At 34.6% G+C, this 24716-nt stretch overlaps 5 protein-coding genes and 1 non-coding gene across 7 annotated transcripts; 1 reads left to right on the top strand and 5 right to left on the bottom strand.

Annotated features, from left to right (window-relative positions):
• LOC125860415 (uncharacterized) lies at positions 1 to 1161 on the top strand. Its single transcript, XM_049540372.1, has one exon. It carries the CDS (start codon positions 331 to 333, stop codon positions 1018 to 1020), a length of 690 nt encoding a protein of 229 aa, XP_049396329.1. The 5' UTR covers positions 1 to 330; the 3' UTR covers positions 1021 to 1161.
• A 9-nt stretch (positions 1162 to 1170) lies between these two features.
• On the bottom strand, positions 1171 to 3539 carry LOC125860414 (putative Peroxidase 48). Its single transcript, XM_049540371.1, has 4 exons — positions 3033 to 3539; positions 2285 to 2473; positions 2043 to 2208; positions 1171 to 1955 (listed from the first exon to the last, which is right to left on the bottom strand). The coding sequence occupies exons 1-4, from the start codon at positions 3411 to 3413 to the stop codon at positions 1444 to 1446; spliced, it is 1248 nt and encodes a 415-aa protein (XP_049396328.1). The 5' UTR covers positions 3414 to 3539; the 3' UTR covers positions 1171 to 1443.
• Positions 3540 to 3914: 375 nt separating this feature from the next.
• On the bottom strand, positions 3915 to 4022 carry LOC125861086 (U6 spliceosomal RNA). The gene has a single exon (XR_007445950.1). It is a non-coding gene; the product is annotated as a U6 spliceosomal RNA (small nuclear RNA).
• Positions 4023 to 4192: 170 nt separating this feature from the next.
• On the bottom strand, positions 4193 to 10237 carry LOC125858162 (kinesin-like protein KIN-13B). 2 transcript variants are annotated; one of them, XM_049537850.1, is made up of 12 exons: positions 9734 to 10237; positions 9390 to 9608; positions 8532 to 8726; positions 8192 to 8293; positions 7747 to 7824; positions 7571 to 7652; positions 6442 to 6601; positions 6066 to 6368; positions 5746 to 5964; positions 5306 to 5657; positions 5161 to 5226; positions 4193 to 4873 (listed from the first exon to the last, which is right to left on the bottom strand). In XM_049537850.1, exons 1-12 carry the CDS (start codon positions 9893 to 9895, stop codon positions 4697 to 4699), a joined length of 2115 nt encoding a protein of 704 aa, XP_049393807.1. In that variant the 5' UTR covers positions 9896 to 10237; the 3' UTR covers positions 4193 to 4696. The 2 variants fall into 2 exon arrangements, with proteins under 2 accessions (XP_049393807.1, XP_049393806.1); XM_049537849.1 differs by having other exon boundaries at positions 9390 to 9614; positions 9734 to 10236.
• A 3931-nt stretch (positions 10238 to 14168) lies between these two features.
• LOC125859333 (uncharacterized) lies at positions 14169 to 17383 on the bottom strand. Its single transcript, XM_049539057.1, has 4 exons — positions 17232 to 17383; positions 15825 to 15913; positions 15564 to 15661; positions 14169 to 14576 (listed from the first exon to the last, which is right to left on the bottom strand). The coding sequence occupies exons 1-4, from the start codon at positions 17239 to 17241 to the stop codon at positions 14474 to 14476; spliced, it is 300 nt and encodes a 99-aa protein (XP_049395014.1). The 5' UTR covers positions 17242 to 17383; the 3' UTR covers positions 14169 to 14473.
• A 3773-nt stretch (positions 17384 to 21156) lies between these two features.
• On the bottom strand, positions 21157 to 24391 carry LOC125859335 (uncharacterized). Its single transcript, XM_049539059.1, has 9 exons — positions 24193 to 24391; positions 23717 to 23793; positions 23237 to 23465; positions 22797 to 22951; positions 22651 to 22696; positions 22478 to 22569; positions 22281 to 22377; positions 21778 to 21834; positions 21157 to 21521 (listed from the first exon to the last, which is right to left on the bottom strand). The coding sequence occupies exons 1-9, from the start codon at positions 24328 to 24330 to the stop codon at positions 21411 to 21413; spliced, it is 1002 nt and encodes a 333-aa protein (XP_049395016.1). The 5' UTR covers positions 24331 to 24391; the 3' UTR covers positions 21157 to 21410.
• Positions 24392 to 24716: the final 325 nt, after the last annotated feature.

The following is a 24716-nucleotide window of genomic DNA, read 5'->3' as shown; positions in this document are numbered from 1 at the left end:
TGAGCCCTCAGAACCTTTTGATCATTGATTCCCTCAAAAACTACAATTAGCTTTTTACTTTTCTATTGTTTATACCCTCCTTACTTGAAAATTTTCTGCACAGAGGGTAGGGTCAGAATAATGAATATAATGGAAAGGGAAAAATATATCTGGAGGAACAACTAATGCAAGGAAGTGTCCCTTGTATTTCATTCCCTTTTTGCTTTTTGTCTTCAACTAAAAAGGAGCAAATCAGCTCTGTCTGTCCCTATATTAAACTTCTTGAAATTATAACTTCAAAGGAGCCAAGGCTAATAGCAGTATCTTTTGCTGCACAGATAGAAAAATCAGATGGAGGAGTCGTACAACAAGATAGAGCCACAAATGCTGCTTAAGAAAACCATCCAAAAGACTAAGAATTTCCTCTACAAAACTCCTCATAATCTCAAGTCATTTCTATTTGGAGGTCACCACAAGCTACCTAAAACTGCTCGTCACTTCAATCCCTTTTTATCAGTCAGCAAACGATTCTCAAGCAGCAAAAGAATCCCAAAGACTACTGTTAAGGAGTTGGATGACTTGTACAGGGACTACTATCAACAATGGCATCACCCTGATCACAATGAGATTCAGGAGAGAAAGATCACTAGCAAAAATGCAAGGAAATATCAAGGGATGGCTGATGGCGATTATAGCGAAAGCCAGAGGAAACTTGCAGTGCGGTTTGGTATGGAAGACATAGAAAGTGAAAGGAGAAAGGAAGATGAGAAGAAAGGGCAAGAAGTCTTAACACGAAGCACAAGTAAAGGGAGTCTCACTTTACTGAAGAAGATGGAGGAATTGGAAATGGTGGAAGGAGAAGATATGGATCATGTGCTAGATATAGAAGAAGTACTTCAATGCTACACTCTGCTAAACAGCCCAGTTTATGTTGACATTGTTGACAGATTCTTCATGGACATGTACACTGAGTTCTCGATTCGAAAGCCATCAGTTAGTGTCAACAGTTCAATGCGAAGACTTGGTCCTCTCAAGCTCTAGAAACAAACAAGTATGGTTTGTGTGCGCCTCTAAGATTGTGAGTAGTGGTGCAATTCCCATCTCTTTTACTTCTGTTCATGTTTGCTCATTGTTTTTCAGTTAATATCAATTAAAAAGATCAAGGATTGTGTGTATTTCTTTGCTATTTTGGTTGTGTAATTCAGAGTATAATCTACTCAGTAGATATATATTTTGGCTGGATTGTGATTACTTTAAGAGTCAACCTGACCAACTGTTTAAAAGTGTCATAAGAGATATAATTCTAATAGATTTATGTCTTTTAAGCCTATTTCTTACAAACAAATCCAGAACACTTGTACTACCAAGCACAATGATATCACAGAATTTCAAGAAATGAGAAAGTGGAGCTAAGGTACCAAAATAGTAATAGGCTAAGCAAGTGACCAAACCATTGAGCTTTTATCAGGAAACTTTCCGGCAATCTTTGCGGATCTGTCCCATTGGTGCAGTCAGGACTCCCAAGTTGGAAAGCTTCATCATTGTCGTACCAAAATCCTTGTGAAACAATGACACATCTGAAGCATAAGCTTGGACCCAGGTTTTAGTTTCTTCCCCTGCCGTCAGCTGCTGATCGACGTACAGTATTCCCCTGCCTTGTAGAAGACTGCGGTAATACAGTGTACCAAAACTTTCTCCTTGTCCCTCAAAGTCCATCGGTATTGCTGGCTCCTCCACCAGGGAAGATGACAATTTATGGATAATAGATGATGGTGAAAGTGATGTTGAAATGAGTTGGGAAGGGGATAGTGATTTTGATATTGGTGACATCAAAGATGCCTGATTGGTGTTGCATTTTGACCTCAAGAAACTCAAAAATTCTGAGTCCATAGTAGGGTCGGAGCTGTTAGTCCCGCTGAAGTTGAAGAGCCTGTTGACGAAGAATTTGCAATGGATCACCCCAGTGCTGTGAGCCCCTGTTGGAAGCAATTCCAATCAAAACAAACCAGATTTCATTTGTGTGAAAGACATCAAAACAAAGAATCCTATGGTAAAAACAATACCTAAGAGGCTCACAGTCTCCCTTTCATCGAAACCTTTTGATGAGAATGACTCAATGATCTTGGAAAGATCATCCTGAGGACTAGGAAGCTCAAAAGTTGCATCTTCTGCGAAAGAAGACAGACTGTCTCTCCTTCCCGTTTTCAGTGGGTAGAAAGGGCCACCAGACTGAAATAAATGGAGGATTCTTTCAGTTGCTTGTGTGTGAGAGATAGTGAGGGGAGGAAGGGGAGAAGGGGGTTACCAAAATAATGCTTTCTCTAGCAGCCAAAACAACAGCATCAGCACAGGAAACAACTCCAGGACAAGCTTCTTCGAGCTCTAATTTAACGATATCTATTACGTCAAAGCCCTTCAATGATTCGTTGGGAGGAGATTCTTTCTCGCTATGCATTCCTTCAACAGAGTCCAGTAAAACTGAGGCATCGCACCCCTGTTATTTAGCAATGATCCATTCAAAAGCAACGAGTCATCAACTAGTATTCATTAACGAGAACTTCACAAGACAACACACTTTAAAAATTCATGATTTCTCCCTTGAGCCATTCACTAGACTATTTGAGTTGGGAAGAAGAGAAACAAATTGATTTCTCACGATACAGAGATCATATATGAGCACAACCAGTAACAAATATACACGAGAAAAGAAAGTTCACGCTGAGAATTTACGAACTAGCTAACCAGAATTGGTAATCACGTAAACCAAAAACCAAAAAATGGAGTTATATCGCAAAACAGAAAGTAGAAACACCAGGTTATATCAAACGGACTCATTAGGCCTCTGTTTTATCAACGACAAGAGAATTACCAAAGTTCAATTTAATAAACTTCCTTGATAACAATCAAACAATATAACGAAGACTGATCAATATACTTAAAACTCAGGCTTCATCATTGATAATCCTAACTTCATGTATATATAACCAAAAACGAAAAAATGCGTTGATGTATAAGAACACGAGCAGATACAATTAGGTGTTTAGGAAAATGACCTCAACAAAGCAGTCGTGGAAAGCAAGCCTCAACAATGCAGGAGCAATCTGTGGTTGTTTTCTGAAAAGACTCCGAACACTTGATCGGATTATTCGCTCAGCTTGAGGGCAAGTTTGTTGGTAGTAATCGTATATGAGAAAACCAACAGACGCAGTTTGTTGTTGGAGCTTCCTCCCCTCTACAGAAGTGGTAGCGAACATTGGAAGTGGCGGAAACGAGTGATCATCGAAGATTGAGTACTGAGAATCACGAGAGCAATATTTGTCAGTGCGTGAAGAGAATTCCAACTTCACATTGATATCATCAACGTCTTGGTTCTGCAAGGAGATGAGAATGCATAACAAAAACACTAGAAAACTCAATTTCCGTGTAAAATCCATGGGAATCTGAAACTTGGAGAGGAATTTTTGAGAGGAAGAAGGCGGTAATGGAATGATATCGATTATGGAAGTGTACGTTCGTTACTTGTCAGTGAAGCTGGCTAGCTTGCTGTGCACCGTAACCAACTCTTACCCGGTTGTGTTAACAAGTATACCCTCTATCTTTCCCCAATTTTCATTTCTGCCATTGCTTCATTAGCGAAAGAAACCAAACGAGTAACTAATACTTTCAGTCTCCAAAAGGAGAACATTCATATTATATAAGGTGCTCAATCAACTTCTTATACCATTTAAAAATATTTTAGCAACAAAATTGTGATTTTGTATAGTCAAGTTTGTAAATATATCAAAAAATTCCATACTAAATGCCTAAGCTACACTGGAGCATCTCAATGTCTAGTACTCTATTGGAACTCAGCCTGGCAATGTTGATAAATATCCTCTTCGAGTATTCATGCATAGGCGTTTTGAGAAAGGCTTATATCAAACATTCCCGTCAAGAAATTTCATTAACATTTCTCAATTTGTGCATGTCATCCTTGCACAAGGGTCATGCTAATCTTCTCTTCTCTATATCGTTCCAATTTTATCAAATGTCCCCAAAGGAACAAAAAATTCATAATACAGTTGCAAGAATGACTTGAAAAATTTCTGTTACATTAGGAGGATCAAGAAAATAGGCACAATTTGACGGTTGGCTTAAGTTTGGAAGTTCCACACAAAATAGCAACATACAAAAAGTCACAATAGCAGATTGTCTCTAGTAATTGAGTAGATTCCAAGAGCTCATTTCGTAGCAATATGTTGATGCATGTGGCTCATGGCACACAGCTACAATGAAAATATAGCAATTGTACAATCAATTACACCAGACTTGGCCAGAGCCTCCACCAGTCATCTATGATAGACTTTGTAGGCAGGACCAGATTAAACAAATTCGAGCCCCCAAAACATAGCAAATGCCTCTTCCACTCGGCAGATCAATCAACAAATAATAATCTTAGCAACAGAAAGCCTTAAAGCCATGCCAAAGCATCTATCGTATTTTTTTCTTTTCAAATGAGAAAATGAATAAACAATGACAAGATTCTTGTGTAACTTAACAGAAGGCTTCAAAAACTCTTCTGAAGAAACCAGCATGTGAATGTTGCCACTCCAACTTTTGCAAGCCACATGTTTTCTACACCAACACCTATGGGTCCATTAGTGGATCTACAACAACACCTCGCCCCAAAGCAAATGTGCACAACATCTGAATTTTGTATGCATACTGAATTAGAGCTTCAGTTGCCAGAAGATACAAGAACATTGTGCTCCTTTAGACGTCTTTGAAAATGAGCTAACTGGTTCTGCAACTCTAGGATGCCAGCAGCCTTTTGTGAAAGGATTGCATTTAATCGAGAAATATAATTGTCCAGCTGGTTCCCTGGTTGATCTGCCTCAACTAATAGATTCATCTCCTGAAATTGTGAAGCAGGATTCTCAATTCCCATGAATATCCAGCTAGCCAAGCAAAATTAGCTTGTCTACAACGTGACAAGCAAATACACAACCACGGAAAAAAGTACTTGCCAACATCCTTACGGGATTACAAGACTGACATAAAGTAATTATAGAAAGACTTTTCCAACTACAAACACCAGGTATAATCAGTAACATCACCATTTTTTGAGAATATATATCTACTCCAACTCCCTATGCTGAATGCGTAAAGCATTGTTCCACAAAATTCATGTTTGTTACATACCTCTCGAACAATGTCCATTGTTTCCTCCACTTGTTTCCGATGCGCATTCACAAGATCTTCCTCATCCTGAAATATTAAACATAAAGCATTCAGAGGCACACTCAGGCTAAGTGAAATTCCTCAATTTTCCACAAAATAGATTCACCTTTAAGAGAGCATTCAAATCATCATCCGAGTTTGAATACTTTGCCTCTGTTCTAGGTGGCTCCTTCCACTTTGTCTGAGCATTTGCTCTCTTCATTTTATCTTCTGAAGTGGAGATAGTGTAACCATCAAGCTTCTCATTCTTCTTCCACATTGGCTTCTCTTGTTCATAGAAATCTTCATCATATTCATCTTTGTCAGTTTGTTCAGGCCATGAATCACCAGTATCATCTTCAAATGTTGATGTAGAAGGTACAACTGCAGAAAAAGATAATGTTGTCGACTCCTTCAGATTCAATGTTGAGGATGAGACATCCTTCTTTGAGTTGTTCCCTTTTGAAAGACTCTTCACCCTGAAATTTACAGCAAAGTGCAAAGCTAAGACTATGAACACAGAAAATAGCAGCCGTGGAAACAACATCTTATTCAACAAATGATTACCTGTCAGCATATCGTAATGTATTTAAAGTATGCTCACAAGATCCTGCATTTGGGGAAATGCAAGATATCATAACAGTACGACTATTTCCAACAAAAGAGTCCCTCAGCACTTCAGTTAATTTACTGCCTCTAAAAGGAATATGGTTTTGATCATTGTCAAGGGCTCTAATGCATTCCTTTAGTGCCAGCAAACTTTTATTAATCTCTGCTCCTTCAATTCTGCATAACAGAAGACAAGGTAAATATGGTAGTAAGAAAAGAATTTAGCGATACAATATTATTAAAAGACGAAGAAAAGCAGTAACTTAGTAGATAAACACCTGGTTTGCTTATCATTATCAGTTGTGTCTGCACCACGTTCACTTCCTGCAAGGTCTATGAAGGAGAGCTTCCCAATAACACGGGGAGGTTTAGATTCGCTACCGTCAGCGGACCTCTTAACAGAAAGCTGGAGAATAGCATGTGACCTAGATGATTCCTCATTGGCACCAGTGGTGCCAGTACTTCTAGTTGCATTTCCTCTGTCAATGAGCTCCTTAATCATCTCCACATCAGAGACCCTGTATTCTTGCAATCCAACTATACATACTTGTTGTTTACCATCCTCTCTCATGCAAAGTTTCCTGCAAAGAATTAGTTTCAGTTATCCTCAGAAAGCTACAACACTTTAATGTTGCAAAATACAGAAGCACTTACTTCCGATCATTAAGCAAGTCATAGAGCTTTCCACCATATATCTCAAAAAAACTGAAAAACAATTGAAAGCCCTGGTTCCGGTATGTATGATGAATGAGCCTCAAAAGATCCCTAGATGCCCTTAGAGGTAGTGGTTTCATGGTATACGTTTTGCCACTTCCTGATAAGCCAAAGATGAAAAGAATTTTAGAGGAAGTTATAGAAAAAGTACGAAAACCAAGACTCTTTGCACGATCATCACAGATAACTACCAGATTGATTATGAAAACAAACTTGGAAGCACAGTCAAAGACCTCTCAAGGAAGCTGTAAAATTGGCATATGACAGAATAAATTGACTGGGCATCGGTTGTTTCATATGCCTTGCATTTGAAACAGTGGACTGAAATTACTGCATATGAAACAACTGGAAGACAAATTTTGAAGATTATGCAAGAAGAAACTTTGAAAACTTTAGGCTATTTTTATCAGCAATTGCATCATCAGCTGATTAATATTTTTGTAATGGTTCCTAAAATAGTTGAATTTGTATGAATGAAACACACTAGAACTTGCCATGACCTAGATCACTGGAGAATGAGCATTTACCATTGAATGTAGAATGATCTTTTCTCATTTCTAAGTTAATGTTTGCACATTCTGCAGGGCTGTGAGATTAAAAGTCTCTGATTGTGTTATATTTATAAAGACCTGGGACTTCAGGAATTGTTGCAATAAGAGAATTTGAGTACAAAAGCTTCATAGTACACCAAATCCCACTACTCCCTGAATGGGCAGCACTAGACGGTGTTTGATGTTTTAAATCTTGATGTTCAACCAATTGATAAAGGAGTTTGAACATAGCAATAACAAAGAAAAACCACAAATGATTACAGGTGTAGAATATATCCCTTAGCATCAATAAGCAGAGGGTCTAAAAGCAATATTAACAAAAGTGTTTTGTAAAAACTCACCCCACATGATAAGTGCATTACTAGATATTGGAGAAGTGTAAGTGCATTCAGACCACTATTCTTCACAGTTCGAACAAGCAAAAGGATAAGTAAGTGGATGAAGTCAAAACAACTTGTGCCAAGAGAAATAATGGTGACATTGATTAAAAAAAATACTGATTAAGCTAGGTAGCATACCTGTTTGCCCATACGCAAAGCAAGTAGCTTTTGTGCGTTGGAAAATTATTGGGACAATGGGCTCCACTGTTTCATGGTATACCTAAGGAGACATGTGGGCAGACCAAAGTTAACAATGATCTGAATGCAGTTAGGAGTTTTGGGGTCTGATGTAGAATCATGTATTTTATAATCACCTCATCATTCGAAACCTCCTCATTTAGCACAGCATCAAAGACAAACTCATGCTTCTCAACATATTGAGTCAGATCAACCTGTATTATAGTCGTATATAAGAACTTCAAACTCAAAGAAAAAGGTTTTAGGGCAAACTTGGGCAAAACTAAGCAGCAAGACATAGGAGGGAGATTTACAAAACACAAAGAGATCAATGGTCATGTCAAATAATCATATTTCCACATTCGTGCAATCTTATTGCAGAAGTTTTTGGCATTCAAGAAGAGATATCTTTGTTAGCAAAATGATTTCCGTCAGGCAAATAATGGGTAAATGTTTGATAACAGTGATTTTCAGGTTGTCAATTACTAGAATATTCATTCTAGTCACGAGATTGAAATTGAAGGGATAGACATGCATATTCAACTGCCAATACAGGGTAAAAACAACTGCATTTCCACAAACCTTTAGTTTTGTTTCATGGACTACTAGAGAGTTGAAACGTGTTTCAACGATGTCTTCTTCATTCTTCGTTAATTCCTTTTTGTTTAGTGGTCGCTTACGCACCTGGAAGTAGATAACCATTAGAAACAACTTGAACAAGTAATAACAACTTCGTTCACATGCAAATACACATGAAAAAAGGTAGACAACTCTTGTGCAAGAGAAAAAATAAAGAAATCGCATAACAGGGATTGCATGCTGGATATCGTTAAGAAAATGAGAATGATTCTGCGCTATACAAACTGAGAAGTAGAATACTTAGACTCCAGAACTAGAAGCAATGAAGTTGAGTAAAACATACCACCACTTTGATCTTTGCGACATTGCTGGCCTTGTCTTTATCAACAGCAAAACTCTTAGAGACGTTACTCTCTGGCAAGCCCCGAACTCGACCAGTTTGCTTGTTGTTTGTAAGGAATTGCTCCGAGTCATCAAAGCTTTTTGCTCGAGCAAAATGATGCATGGAAGGAGCATCATACAAACCAGCAACAGGCATCTATATATAGAAACTCCACATAAGAGAACTTGAAAACTAAACTATAGGAATTATAAAGGTAGAACTACAAAATTTCAGTCAAACTAGTATGATATTATATGAATTATCATGGCAGAGACGAGGGCCAAATTGAGGTATATCAAATTGTTGATATCCAAATATATGTTGTAGTGTCTGACCAAATGATGCTATAATAAAATGTCGCTCAAAGAGCTAAAGTGTGTCAACCTGGAGATTCTAACATCTAACTGCCACTGTCCATCATCTAAGAGAAGAAATAGAGAATGCAGGAGTAGGCACAGCAGGCAAAGAAATAGAGAAGAAATAAACAAATGGTTCAATCGCAAAGCGGGTTTGCACTATAGTAACAGAAAAATCAACAGGCAAAATGGTAAGAGCTTTGGTGGCATTGGAAAAGTAAGAAGCTCTAATCATTTGAAACTTATTAAAAGTGGACAACAATTCCATGGCACTGTAAAATGAGAAGCTCTAATCCAATGAATATCATATAAAAACTTACTAAAGCAGCAAAACTTTAGGAAGTAATTGCACATCTTGCACTGACATAACAAGGGTGATGTCCAATCGCATAACTAAAATAATTAGATTATCCAATCCCCTTAAAAATACGAACGCAGAATTTGTCCAGATGAGAAACCAAACCTCTGGTAAAAGCTCAGTATCCAATGAGTGTAGATCTAAGAGTCCAGGACTGAACTCATTGGGATAGACTTCTTCGTCACCATTCCTTCTCTGGCTTGACTGTCGATGATTTCCCGGCGGCGTCAAAGGCTCCGCAAAGAGATCGCTTCCTCCACTATATGTCCTCTGTGCACCTCTAAGCATTCTCGACCCTTGAGCTCCACCATAGTATCCATATTCCTGTCCCTTCACCGACATCAAAATCAAATAAACACAATGAACAAAACCACTGTACAATCAGATCTATGAGCTAGGGTAACAGTAAGCTCAGAAAAACAAAAAAAAAAGTAGAGAAAATCCAAAACCTGTGGAGCCTGAGGAACATTATTATTTGAAGTTTGAAGATGTTGAAGACCAGCTGATTGAAGCCATCTTCCATTAGATGAAGTCTCCAGGAAGTTATCAGAGTATTGCCTCTGGTGATGCGCCGTCGATGTTCCAGATCTTTGCCTTCCAACTGCATTCATGTTTTTTCACTACTTCAATCTCCGATTAAATCCAATCTCCTCTTCTTCCACAAACAACAAATTTCCACACCTCCAAAGCACAATCAATCAGCTGATACCTTTCTCTCTCTCTGTCTCTATAAATCAACGATTCGATGAACAGATTAGTTTCACAGTGCCCAGTGGGTATCAGAAAGAGAGAAATAGAAGATGAAGATGAAATGGAAGACTCGGTGGGCTTTCAAAAGCATCTATAAAGTTTAACGGTTCTGATTCATTTCACCGTCACAAACAGTAAAAAGTAAATCTGAAGGTATTTTCAGTGCGATAAAAGGAGAGAACGAAGACGAAGGCGGATGAGATACAGAAAAATATTTATTTATTTTTAACCAACCAGAACGGACACGAATAATTAGAAATGTTCAAAATACCATTTTTGAATTTGGCACGTGTGAGGGGTTTTGGTGGGCCCCACTAATTTTTGAATTTGAAGATTGCAAAACAGGCTCACATGGTGGGGCTACGTCGTTTTATGCATTCATTGGCCAAACATTGTTTATTTATTAATATATGTGATTAAATTTAATTAATTATGGGTTAAATTTTGACTAATTCTGAACCCGCCTTTGACTTGTATTCAAATTTTCGTACATGTTTGGAGTGGTGATTAGATGGTGACACGTGTATAAGATCAACGGTGGATTTTGAATAATTGAACGTGCGAATATCGTGGTTGGAAGTAATTAAAATCAAAATGGCCAGTGAGTGTGTCCAACTTTTGGATGGACCCGTTTAGATGCACTTTTAATAGATGGATTTAGTATATAGTGGAATGTTCCATGCCACAAAATTTAATTAGATATCCCTTTTTCTAGGTCACCGTTTATGTCCTGTTTCATTTTTTTCAAAAAAATATATACACTATTTCCATTTCAATTTATTTGTCTAATTTTGACTTGATGTATATGTAAGTTTTAAAAGTGAAGAACTTATGAATCTGGTAGTCATAAGTTAAAAATATGTGGAATGCATCAAAATGTTCTTTTTTGGGTATTGAAAACACAACAATAACAACATACACGATATAATCCTACAAGTAGATTTGAGAAGAATAAGGTGTGTGCAGACCATATCTCTACCTTGTGAAGACACTTTATGTTGTCCTATATAAATTTTGCTTGCATTGCATTATTTGATTTACATATTAAAATGATAACATTCGAGATAATCGGCTATAGGATAGACAATAACAACAAAACCTCCTAGAGTACGTTCATTTCACACTAACTAAAGTGGAATTTAACCACCAAGGTAGAGTTGTATAAAAATGGCGACTAGGGTTGTTGTTTCCATTTTTATTTTATTTATATAATTTCATGTCTCCGATAGATCTACATAGGATCATTCATTTACAATGGAATGGAATACAAAATCAACATATCTCAATGAATCATATCATATATATATATAAAAGAGAACCTTAGTTTCGTCTATGTGGCACCACCACAAACTAGAATTCATTTTTAATTTATTTATTTCTAAAACTAGCCTTCCTCTTTCATGAAAAATTGTGAAATTTATGAAAAGTTGCGACTTTTATGAAAAGTTGTGATTTTAATGAAGAGTTGCGACTTTAATAAAGAATTGCGACTTTTATAAAAAGTTGTGACTTTTATGAAAGGTTATGACCTTTTTGAAGGGTTGCAACTTTTCTAAATAGTTGTAACATTTCCAATAAGACACAATAAACATTTGTTCACACTACACGTTGTTGTCTATAAATAGAGGGATTTCCTCTCATTTTAAAACAACGAAAATTTTGAACCTCTTCTTCTTCTTCTCAATTAAATATTTGTGTACTTTGCTCCTGTTGAGTGGCTCACTGACACCTTTGCTTATGTTACATATCCTGGTATGTATTTTTACAGTCATTGATTTATGTTTATGTTATTAAGAATAAATGATAAGATGTAATAATTTTCATTTTCCTTTACATTATTAATGTTTGTTATTATGTAATCTTGTATGTAAGATAATATAGTGTTTTACTTTTAATAACTGATCGATAGGTTTTAAGTATTATTTTATAAATTTCATGATATTAAATTCCCGCGCAAAGCGCGAATAATTTTACTAGTACAATAGAATTATGGCTACACAAACTGTTGAGAACAGCTCTGAGAGCGACGGTTTCCAAAAGTATCTCAATTCAAATACATTGGTACTAAAACACAATTTCTCTATATATCCATTTTCTTTCTTTTTTCTAACTTGTATTCATAATAATCTCGTCAAGATGCTTTTCTCTTTTAATTTTGAGATACCAAAACGAACTTTAGCATAGTGTTTTTGTTGATTGTAAAAAGATTAGGGTTTGATTCCTTGCGATCATAATTTTCTTAACATTGAGGTTCACAAAATTAGGTCTATACATGATACATCCCCTTGCCGTTATTCAACAAACGATGTGTTTGACTAGTTTTGAATTAAAAAAATTGCACAATATATAGTTTGTTTGTTTTTTCAAACTTATTGTATTTAGTACTCCGAATATTTTTTTTCAATCCTACTTGGCTTAAGGTGACTTCGTCACGGCCTATATGGTCAAAAGTTTGTCCTGAAGGTATCACACAAATTCAATAAACTTTTAATTAAGGTCTAAAAATTAAACTTACCTACAAATAAATTTAGAGGGCAATAACCAAAGAAAAAGGCTATTTGAAAAATCAGGCGTGTTCATGGTAAATTAGAAGAGGACCATTATGTTTAGACTTTAGAGGGGAAGTCACTGACAGGTTGATCGTGATTTAGCCTTCTTCTCCTCTGAACTTTAATTTAAAATCATAAAATTCAATAGTCAAATAAGATAAACAAATTAAAATGGAGGGAGTAATTAATCAGAGAAACTTTGAGTAGTAGAAAAGGTGGAAACGATGAAAAATACGAGCTTTGTTATCTCCAAATCTTTTACTTTAAGAGGAAGGACAAACAAGTGATTTTGCATTGTGTCAGCATTAACTAATTGATGAAGTCACAATTTAATTTGCACAAATCTACTCTCCATATGAAATAAATTCACTCTGAAGATGTCAGTTCTAGTATAAAGGTAATATGGAAATTCCATGAGAGAAATTTTGAGTAGTAGAAAGGGTGGAAAAAAAATGAAAATTATGAGCTTTGTTGTTTGCCGCCCTTTTAACTTAAGAGGAAAGACAAAAAAGTAACTAGCATTGTGTCAGCATTAACTAAAGGATGAGGTCACAATTTAATTTGCACAAATCCACTCTCCATATGAAATAAAATCCTTTAGAAGATGTTAACTCTATTATAAAGTTAATATGCGAATTCTATTAGAGAAACTTTGAGTAGTAGAAAAGGTGGAAAAGATTAAAAATATGAGTTATGTTGTTCCCATCTCTTTTAACTTAAGAGGAATGACAAAAAAGTAACTAGCATCGTGTCAACATTAACTAAAAGATGAGTTCACAATTTAATTTGCACAAATCTACTCTCCATATGAAATAAAACCATTTAGAAGATATTAGATCTATTATAAAGTTAATATGTGAATTCTATTAGAGAAACTTTGAGTAGTAGAAAAGGTGGAAAAGATTAAAAATATGAGTTATGTTGTTCCCAACACTTTTAAATTAAGAGGAAGGAAAAAAAGTAACTAGTATTGTGTCAACATTAACTAAAAGATGAGGTCACAATTTAATTTGCACAAATCTACTCTCCATATGAAATAAAACCATTCAGAAGATATTAGCTCTATTATAAAGTTAATATGTGAATTTTATAAGAGAAACTTTGAGTAGTAGAGAATGTGAAACAGATGAAAATATGAGTTTTGTTGTTCCCAACTCTTTTAACGTAAGAGGAAGGACAAAAAGTAAGCATTGTGTCAACATTAATTAAAAGATTCGGTCACAATTTAATTTGTGCAAATTAACTTTCCATACAAAATAAAATAATTCAGAAGATGTTGGCTCTATCATAACGTTAATATGCGAATTCCATAATATCAGTCACAATCGAGTATCATAATGTTTTTGAAATACAAATCTAAAAGGCGCGGAATTTGGTCTTATACCGACAAGGCGTCTCTATCTCTATATCCAGTCTTTTCAACTAACTTGAAAAGAAATTCAAAATTACACCAAACTGATTTTTATTTTTCGTCACCAATACCTACTGTTACAAATAGCAAACTTATTATACAGATTGACATTCTCTGAAGGGTGATTAAGCAGTCATATCTACAGTAAATTGCATTCATTTTCTCTAATTTGTGTAAAAGGAAAATAATGACATCTACACATTGCTCTGAATTATATCAATTTCCAAACAAGATTATTCTCTCATTTGTAACATTGTAAACTCAGTTTCCTTTCGTGTTCTCTCCCCTCTCGCTATACATTTTTTTACTACAGTTCAGAGAGGATCCAGGAGAAGAAAGAAATAAAAACGTTACAAAGGGTTGAGAGGAAAAATGTGCACCTCCACATAGAACTGACAGAAATTGTGGAGATATGACTATTGTCGGCCTGGAGTTTCACAGCCAGACTATTCAGAAGTACACAGCAAGTAATTCACTCTTCATTTCTCTTTCGTCTGTTCTGTCTTTTCCTCTGATTTAGTTCCAGCATCAACATTTTTGCCAAAGCCAAGTTCTGACATGTCTTGCTTTGCCATCAAATTCCTGCAATTGCGCTAATGAAACAATCATTTGCTTGCTGTCTAAATTCCTATACTATGACGAACAATTGTTGTTTATTAACATAGAGATAGATTACATAACAGAAAAGACCTAAACACAGCACATATTAGTCAAACCATCTCACTAAAAACCATCAATGTGTGTTTAAATGTTGTAGCAAGGCCTCGTGTTGTTTCAAAGGAAAAAGAGAAGGTATTTCAGACTTTGGCGTGTTCAGAATATCAAGGTTTGTACTTCCTGAGATCTTCTCTTCAACTATATGGGGAATTATCCTAGAACTCTTTCTATATTCCTATAGTTTAAGGAGGAATTCTTCCCTTCAAATTGCGCATCTACTGCTGGAATACATTGAAAACAATATTCAGAATACTGCTACTTATGTAAAGTGAAAAAGGTCCAAATTAAACTCTCACATACAGCAGATGACTTGCAACAAATTCAAAATCAACGAGCACCAATATTGCATTGTTCATCTCTTATGAAGATATGCATCGCATAACTGATAAAAAAAACACCAAATGGAAGATTTTTTCCTGGTAAAGTCTGATAGAAAAAAATTGAAGTTGCACTATGAAGTATATAAGAGAGAAACAAGAGCCTGATTCCAACTAATGCTGTCATCATCCTCTGCTAGGAGCATAACCATATCAATTCACTGTTGAGACATAACCACCTCATATAATTGATCATGTTTTACGTTAGGAAACTTTTCACCTTTTCCTCCAGTGGACAAAATTTAGGGGAAGCACTCTTTCAGATACATTACGAGGCATAATTTGCACATATTTGTGAATATAGAAAATGAATTTATAAACTTGCTATATAGAATTTATACAAACTGGAACATTTTGTAGTGCAGCGACCAAAGCAAGTAAAGACCTTTGATGACTACATTAAGCTGTGTGCTAAAGTATACTTTTAAGACTTAAGTAGTGTAGCAAGTTTTCCGAACCAATCAAATGAACTTACTTCTCCATTCGGCACTCCAGGTACTTTCTAGAGAGATGTCTACACTCCTCGGATTTATGCCCAGCGGATTTAAGACAATTGAGGTATTCCTTCTTCTCCTAAAATGAACCAAAGAGAAAACAAATAAGACAAGAAAACGTACCACGGAAAATCTATGCTCTATCACAAAAATAAAATCACTTTTTCTTAATTAAAATAGGAAGTGACACACAGAAGGCATCACAAAAGAAATTAACCATGAGAATTTTGAAAGGACTCTACCAGGTCACATAAATGCATGTGATCCAATGGGAAAACTCCTTTCTCTGGTGGAACCGGTCTCAGTCCTCTATTTCCACCAAATGCTCCCCCTTCAAAGAATTGAAATAAATATTTGAAACACAAGAGTAAAGAATAAGGAAACACATACAAATAGGACTACAAAGACTCTCCCTCTGGTTTAGGTTGCTGCACATCAACTGTGGCTTTGAAATATGCGCAATCCCTTGTGCTTCTAAAAGAAACGAAAAAAAAATGCTTTTATACTACCACTTGATTAGTTTGAATGGCTTATTTAAGTTTGTCCTTCCAGAATGTCTTGAAAAATCAAAAATGGCTTTGCATTGTGTCTTTCATCATGATAAGGCATTGAAATACCTTTTGCTTTCCAAAAAAGGAAAAAAAAAATCTGTTGTGTCAATTTCAATTTCCTATGAAAATTTCATCCTCTTGGCAAACTTTCCTTAATTAATAATTGAAAACTCGGAAGTTTCACAGTGAGGACAAAGGATCAATTACCAGAGTGATTTTAAAAATAAAAGCTCCATGGTATTGACTCTATAAAGATGGCGTTTGGACCATTTTGCACACACCGTGACTAATCCACTAGGTAACTTACCTCCCACCACACACATTCCAGGCAACTCTCTACTGGCTTCCACAAATGGAGAGAAAGTACCTAATTTTTTGTTTCTACTCGGATGAACCCTAGTCTTCCATGATCAATTCCAACTTCATTAACCGCTAGGCCACAATATTGCAAATGACAATGGAAGAAAAAAGGAAAAGAGAAATTATTCAATGTATGCCATATTATATATTTTTGTTTGTAAGAAACTGAATATCATATAAACTTCAGAGATCAACTTATGCAACTTTTCTTTAGAATTGGTTCCAAAACGGTTCATAGTCATATCAAGACCACATTGAGGTAACATGCACCATCCAACCAAAGGGATAACATGCTTTTTCACCTGAAAATAATAAAATATGATGCTGAAACTCATAGCAATTTACTTTCAGAAAAATATTTTTTGCTCTTTCCTTGACTAATTGGCAATCTAATAGATATTCATACTGAGTAATTGATTACCTTTGATAAATTGTTTGTACTGTTCAAAGGTTGATGTTTCAGTATATAACTAACTCAAAATGTTAACAGAAAATACATAAAGTCCCCCTAAACTCAACATTTTACCGATAAGTTATATAAATCAAATTTACCCATAATATTAGCGAATAAAAAGGACATATGAAGAACACAAGCAAAATTGAAACAGAATACAACTAAACTTCCTACTGACTCAGTTAAAGCTAAATTTGTGCTTACTTAAGATATATTTTCACTGAGAACTACATAATCGTGAGAAATTCGCATATAACTGGTGGGAATCAAGAGGGTAAATTTACCTGCACTCATTCCGGAGATGTTGATTTGTTGTATCTTACAGTAGTCGTCGTGATTTCGCCCGGAAGTCTGATAACGACGAGCAGAGAAGCATTACAGGCTGGACTTCTAAAACCAACGAGGCAAAGAAGCAGTTCTTAATTGGGCTTCGATCGGAGGCCCAACCCTTCGGTAAAACAAGATGTGCTCGTTTTTATAGGGGTTTTTCCTCGGACTCAGAAACTAATTCATATACGTCAAAATAAAAAAATAAATAGGGTCAAAATTATATTTAATTTATTCTAGATACATGTATTTTATGTGATTCATAGGTATCTAAGATACATATATAAATTTCATTTGCCTTTCTTCTATTTTCGCTCGTCTCTTTCCCTATTTCAGTGTATATGATAGCTAAACACATGTATCTAGATGTATATGGCTTATAATGTGGTACGAAATTATTAATTAGTGAGATAAAATGTACTTGTTACAAACTATAGAAAAAAATAATAAATATAATAGAAATATTTGTGTAATTAGATAGTTTCTCCTTTTTTTTCATTTTACATTGTTTAATGGTAATTAAGTCTTATAAGTAACTTACAGTCCTTCAAAGATTCTTGGGATCTTTTGGTAGCGGGATTGGATAAATAAAAATATCAGATAAAATTAATTATCTCACCTTCTCTATGAAATAACTAATTCCGCGATTTCCCCATCTAGCACGAAAATTTTTATTATGTATGAGGCACAACTAGTACTAATTGTAGGCTATTATTTTATTAATATTATATTTTGACCTGTGCGGGACCCAACTTTATTTTCCATTTTGGCATTGTTTCTCTTTCTTACTTTTCACTTTCCTTCTTTTTCTCATTTTTTGTTCATTCCAAAATATAAATTAAAGTAATTTTTTTAATTATTTATTTTAATAGAAAATATCTTTTAAAATTGTTATTTTTATCATTAAATAACTACATAAATATTAATAATTAAATATTTCAAAAATATTATTAATAAAACTAGAGTTATGTGTATATATCAAACACTTGTTACTAAATTACACATTAAATATTGAAAGCATGGTTATGATTATTATTAGGTGTTTGACTATGTAATTCATATATTTTTTAACTGTATTGAAATATATGCCTTAGAGTTGAAAATAGAGTTATGTTTTATTTTATTTTTGCAAAAAAATATTCAAAATAATGTTCATATTATATATAAATAAAATTTCAAAAGTGAAAGTGAGTTGAAATGAGAGAAAAAGAAATAAAAATAATTTTAGTGGTCGATTTTTACGACATAAGTGACCATTCAAATAAGGCTTAAGTCATCTGTGGCCCCTTAAATTTGTCCGCATAATTCACTTAGACACTTCAACTAAGACTTGTACCTATTGAACACCTCTACCATTTTGAATTTGAACCATTTGAATTTTTTTTTGAGAATAAGCTAAAAGTAGAAAATGTGTGAAATATACTCGCGCTGACATGTCAATTTGACTAATTATATACTGACATGTGTAATTTTTTAATCCAAAAAATTATTTAAACATTACATTATAAAGTAAAGAAAAAGGATATTATTTTAAAGTAAAAAAAAATGAAAAAAACTTAAACTTAAACCACCCCACTTCCCCTGCTATCCACTGAAGCCCAAAACTCACATTTCCCTCTACAATACCACCCCGTTAATGGCGACCCTCCCTCTCCTTGAACAGTGCCATTTCCAACACGACAAATCTTCCTTTTCATCAGCCTATTTTTCAATTATAACTTTCTTTTTCGTCTTGTTTTAGGTAGAGAAAGATGGGGGGAAAAATCTCGCCGGAAAATTAATAAGTTTCAATTGCTATTGTCGAAAAAATGGAGTTATTTCAATTTTTTTTGTGTTTCATAACCGATTAACTTTTTGGATGAAGGACATCCTTACATTCTGCCAATATACATCAATTTAAAGTCAAAACAACACATTCAGGACAAATCAAAAAACTTCAATAAAAATTTGAGCAATGCAAATAATACATAGAAAAATTCTCCAATAAATTTAAACAACTGGACATCAATTTAACACCAAATAACTAAATTAGCAGCAAAGAGACAAACTCCAAACTTAAAGCCCTTTACAAATTAAACATGATGAAAATGACGGTGATAATGGTGGAATGGTGGTGCAGCCAATCCTAATATGGATGACAACGAGGCCAAAAATATAACAACAATGGAGATAAAAGAACTTAAGTATCAGGAGAAAATAAGAGGAAGAAAAAGGGTGTGTAGCGGCGGTGGCGGTAGTGGCAAACTGGCGGTGTGATTGAGGAAGGGATGCCAAAGAAGATGAAGAAGAAATAATATATATATTTTTTTTTAAAAAACGCCTAATTTAAAACCTTTCACGCACCTAAAGGGTGTGAATTACAAATAATGTGCCACCTAGGCAAAAAATGTTCAAATGGATCAAATTCAAAATGGCAGAGGTGTTCAATAGGTACAAGTCTTAGTTGAAGTGTCTTAAGTGAATTATGCAGATAACTTTAACGGACTCAAATGACTTAAGCCTTCAAATAATTAACTTGAATTTTTTTATGTTCATAGCCTTCAAGTATAGGGACCTTAATTATAGGGAAAATTGTATATAATGGCAAACTAATAATTCAAATTAAATGGTATAACCACACTTTGATTTAATTGTGTCCTGTAGCAAACTGTTTGCCAGCATCTCTCTCCCTCAAACTCTCGCTCGCCACTCTCCTCTCTCGCTCACTCCGTCTGTGTTCTCCTCTCTCGCTTTATACACAAAAGTGTATAAATTGCGTTTCTGTTTGTATAAAGCGAGAGAAAATTGTATATACACATGCAAATACATATATATTCGTCCTATACACTTATAATTATACAATAAAAATATTCTCCTGCCCAGTTCTCTTGTGCCTTTCTCTCTTTCTCGTTTTATACAACAGAAGTGTATAAATTGCGTTTCTGTTTGTATAAAGCGAGAGAAAATTGTATATACACATGCAAATACATATATATTCGTCCTATACACTTATAGTTATACAATAAAAATATTCCGCTGCCCAGTTTTATGTTTGTATAATGAAATTATACAATTCTGAAGAGGAGCCAACGAATTATACAATTGCTCTTTTTGTATATATGTATAGCGAAATAGATAGTTTTTAATTGTATATGTATAGCGAATTATACATATATATATTTGCTATGGAGCGCAATTATGCAAACTTTGCTATAGCATACAAATATGATTTTTTTGTTTGCTATATGTGAAAGTTACTCTTAATTATATAATACTGAAAATTATAATTTGGAAAATATATTCTATAAAACAAATAAGTATAAGAATAATAATTATTTTCATTCGTATAAACTGAAGGAGAAGTTGAAGTGATTTTAAAATTAAATTAAATTAAAAATAAAAAAACATAAAACGAGAGAAATGAAGAAAGAGAAGAAGAGTAAAAAAGAGAAACAAAAGGGCAGGAAGGAAAATAAAGTATGGACCATGAATCAGAATATAATGTTAATATAATAATCCCTCATACAACTAGTATTAGTCGTACCTCATCCATAATAAAAATTTTCCATCCAGCACCCTCATAAAAAGAAAGAAATAAAGGAACACCAGGTGTCATTTTGTTTGTTTGAATTTTTTTTACAAAATAAGTACTCCTTAACTTTTATCTTAAAGAAAAGAAATTTCAAACCCAGTTTTTCAAATCTTCCAAAGACATTAAACGTGTTCTTGCAGTAAGATGTTTCCAACGTCCACTGCAGAATCATTGGGAATACATCCTCGTGGAATATTCAGTATATGAATCAGACAATTTTTTTAATTTTTTTTGTTCATAGAAACTACAATATCAGTAGTGAAAATAAGGAACTATTAAGCTGCAAACTAGAGGAACACCGTCACTGTGTATTTGCAGCAAAGTGAGTTTTGTACCATTGAAATATGGACACCTGAAGCAGACAATATCGAGGGAACAATATACAGTTTACAGCCGAAACCTCTGAGGTTTCCTCAGTAGAGATGTGTACAAAGATTTACAGAAAATACTGGTTATACTCCTCTTTTCCTATAAGTAGATGGATGCTTGATCTGCAGGATGTCCTGAACCTGGCTTCTGTTATGATTGGTAACAAATGAATAATATACATCTGCAGCAAAAGTAACTAAGCTACAGTCTGAGAATGAGTGTCAGGTGGTGTCAATCTACACACATGGGGGTGTTGAACTACCACTAAAACTGAATTCTTTAAAGTTCCTTTCTTGGGTGAAGTTGGCTGCAAGATTAGAATTCAATTTCAGTTCAGATACCAAATATCATCCGTTGAACAAAAATTAATAGTGAACAATATGAAGATTATAAACCATTCTGCCAAGAAACATGTGTAGGAAACAAATTGGCTAGTCGAAATTGTAGAAACTTGAATCAAGTTCTAATTGGCAGTTAGTTAATACAATAACACCAAGAAGAAGTTATGAAAATGATGAGAGATGGGGGAAACTCGAGAACAAATCTCATGAATGAATACTCACCACGCCTATATGCCATCCATGAGTACTGAAGTCTTTAAAAGTAGCTGCATCCATTTCCTGCGGTATCACAACTGAAGATTAGAGGTAGGTTTGGGAATTCATTCAAGCAGTATATGTACAAGTAGATACTATGAGTTATACTCCTGAATCCAGCTCCAATACAAACCATATGCCTACCTTAAAGTTTCTTTAATTCATGATGCTACTAATTAAAATCAAAATAGTCAATTACGTGGGGAGAAGGCGCGAGAAATTGAAAGAGAAAGGACAACATTTAAAAGTTTCTTCTTTATCATATCTGACTATTTAGAAATCATTATGTACGGATCAAGTTTCTCTTTTATCTCCCTTGCTCTTGTCAAACAAGGAGATGATGATCATCTCATTCCACTTCCATTTTTTTTTTGCTAATATCAAACCTTAGACAAAAGATAGACAATATTCACCAAGATCAGTCAACTCTAAGCAAGGCAATTAGAATTATGGTATCAAAGGACACTTACAATGCTATAAATAGGAGGTACCATTCTCTCCCCGAGAGACTTTATTACAGGCATAACAGAGAAGCGTGGTGCTAAGTCTTTTGACCTGAAGGTCCACCTGAGGTAAATAAAATATTAATGATATTCTCAGATTACAACTTGATAAGGAATCCTTTCTACTAAAATAAACCCGAAAACTGGCTGAAATTTTCACTTACCCAATGTAAGAGAGTATACAAAACTGTGCCCATTCTCGAACCAACAATCGGAGCCAGTAGTTACCTATTGAATTGTCGACGTTTATAAGAATCTGAAAATTAAAATACCTGATTATCACAAGATTTTACAGTAAAACTGACTACTAAGAACAAATAAAGGTGGGTGTCAATACCGCCAGTTCTGCCACAGCCATCATATGCATTGCATTTTGAAATTTTCTGGACAATCACATAGATAAAGAGTTAAAATCCAATAATTCACGAGACACTGAGTCCAGAAGTATAGGATACCATATTAAAATTAGTGAATATTGCATACTTGAGCATTGTATACTTTGTGTAGATTGCTTCATGCATTGCAGGGATTTCCTCATCCTCTATAAAGGTCAACTGTTCTTGCAGAACTATTAAGTTCTGCGATATGTGCTTAAATATTACATAAAATGAAATGACATAGCCAACTGTGAGGAGTACCTGTATTACATACGTAACAGAAAATAAATATCATGTGTGAAAACAATAAAGAAGTTGGCAATGCTACACAACTAATTTGTATTGTTAAAAAGAAATTAAATGAAAAAAACAGTGCAGTAGGCAGTACTGCACAACTAGTTCACAGTCTGACAAAGAAATTAAAACAAAACAATAATACAGTAGGCAATGCTGCACAACTAATTCATAGTGTGAAAAAGAAATATAACGATAATGCAGAACTCAATGCAGCACTCTTTCAAAGTCAGAAGAACCTAGTAGACTCACAGAGAAATAAGGCACAGAAGCTCTGTAGCCGACATGAGTCAAGTAGAAAATACATCCAAGAGCAGCTGTGATGCGGCGCTCTTGTATTGAAAGACGCTCACACGTGATGCAATATCCATTAGAAATGAGCAAGAACGAAACAAAAGTTACTGTTTGGAACAGAATTCCAGTAACATAGACACCAAATGATATCCACAGTGAGCATACATGATGATAAAAGCATGAATACCTGCAAGGCAACATCAAATAGAAGAACAATAAGTAAAAAACAAAACCTCCAATGAGCAAGTTTAACTTCACAGCGACTTTATACACGGTAGTTGTTTCGTTCGAGAAATAGAGCACAGAACTATTGAGCAGGCGGTTAAGGTAATCAAATTGAAGTGGAAATCGAATTTTCATAAATTTGCATCAAACAGTCAAATTTGGAGGAAAGCTTTACTTTATACCTAAAATAATAAAAATGACAAAAGGCCTTACCAAAAGAGGAAAGATAGGGTAAGTTGCAGAGTTTTGATCAGTGGAACAGTAGCCAGCGTCCATTGCAATCTGTTCGTCTGTTCTAGTGCACATAAACAACCAAAATTAAACAAATTACTTTAACAGTTCGACAGTAAAGGATAAATCGGAAATACTATACAGAATTTTAAAAACTGCTAAATTATTTGCACAAAGAAGACTTCCAAGCGCATAACTCAGATAAATTGATTAACGACGTTACATAAAACCTCGATAAACCGTATAGGCAGCGAATCAATTCAAGTAGCTTATTCATGTATGAATAGCGAAGGAATTATAACACAAAAATTTCATAATAACACAGCGAAAAATTAAGCTAAAAACTATTGATCAGTAAATGTGTTTTCAGCAATCAGATGCATCAAATTACTCGTTCTCCATAAAAGCGATACTAAAAAGAGGGGGGGAAAGGAGCAGAAAGAGAAAATGAAATAGACCTGAAAATGGCGATTTTTGCAAGTATTGAAAGTCCAGGAACAGACGGAGATGAACCAAATTAGCGTCAAAATGAAATAGAGAGGAGGAAGCGACCGATACTCTTCCTCTATTCTACTGGAATCAGAAGAAATTTCCATTGTGTTCTCTCAGCTAATTTTCATTCTCAACGCCAGGCAATGGCTTTTCTATTTATACGCAAGCAGCACGCACGTTCTCCATTTTAATTTTCTACTTCTTTATGTTTTTCTCTTTTTTAAAAAAATTAAAAAATCAACTACCATTCTGGTGGTAAAATAGCAATAATTTCCTCAATTTTTGAACGGATTATTGACCTGCTCATCTATTAGTTAGTCAATCCACCTCAACTTATTTCATTCATGAATATTTGGACTGATATGTAATTCAAATTGCTCAATTAAAAATTCTGTCAAAATAATTACACTGGAAAAGAACATAAAAAATCACTTAATATTTACTTAATTAAATATGATGTATAATTCATAATTTCCGCTTATTCATTTGG

The sequence above is a fragment of the Solanum stenotomum genome, chromosome 3, assembly GCF_019186545.1.
Source record: "Solanum stenotomum isolate F172 chromosome 3, ASM1918654v1, whole genome shotgun sequence".
Classification (NCBI taxonomy): domain Eukaryota; kingdom Viridiplantae; phylum Streptophyta; class Magnoliopsida; order Solanales; family Solanaceae; genus Solanum; species Solanum stenotomum.
Note: the sequence above shows the minus strand (reverse complement) of the source record. Positions and strands in the feature narration are given on the sequence as shown.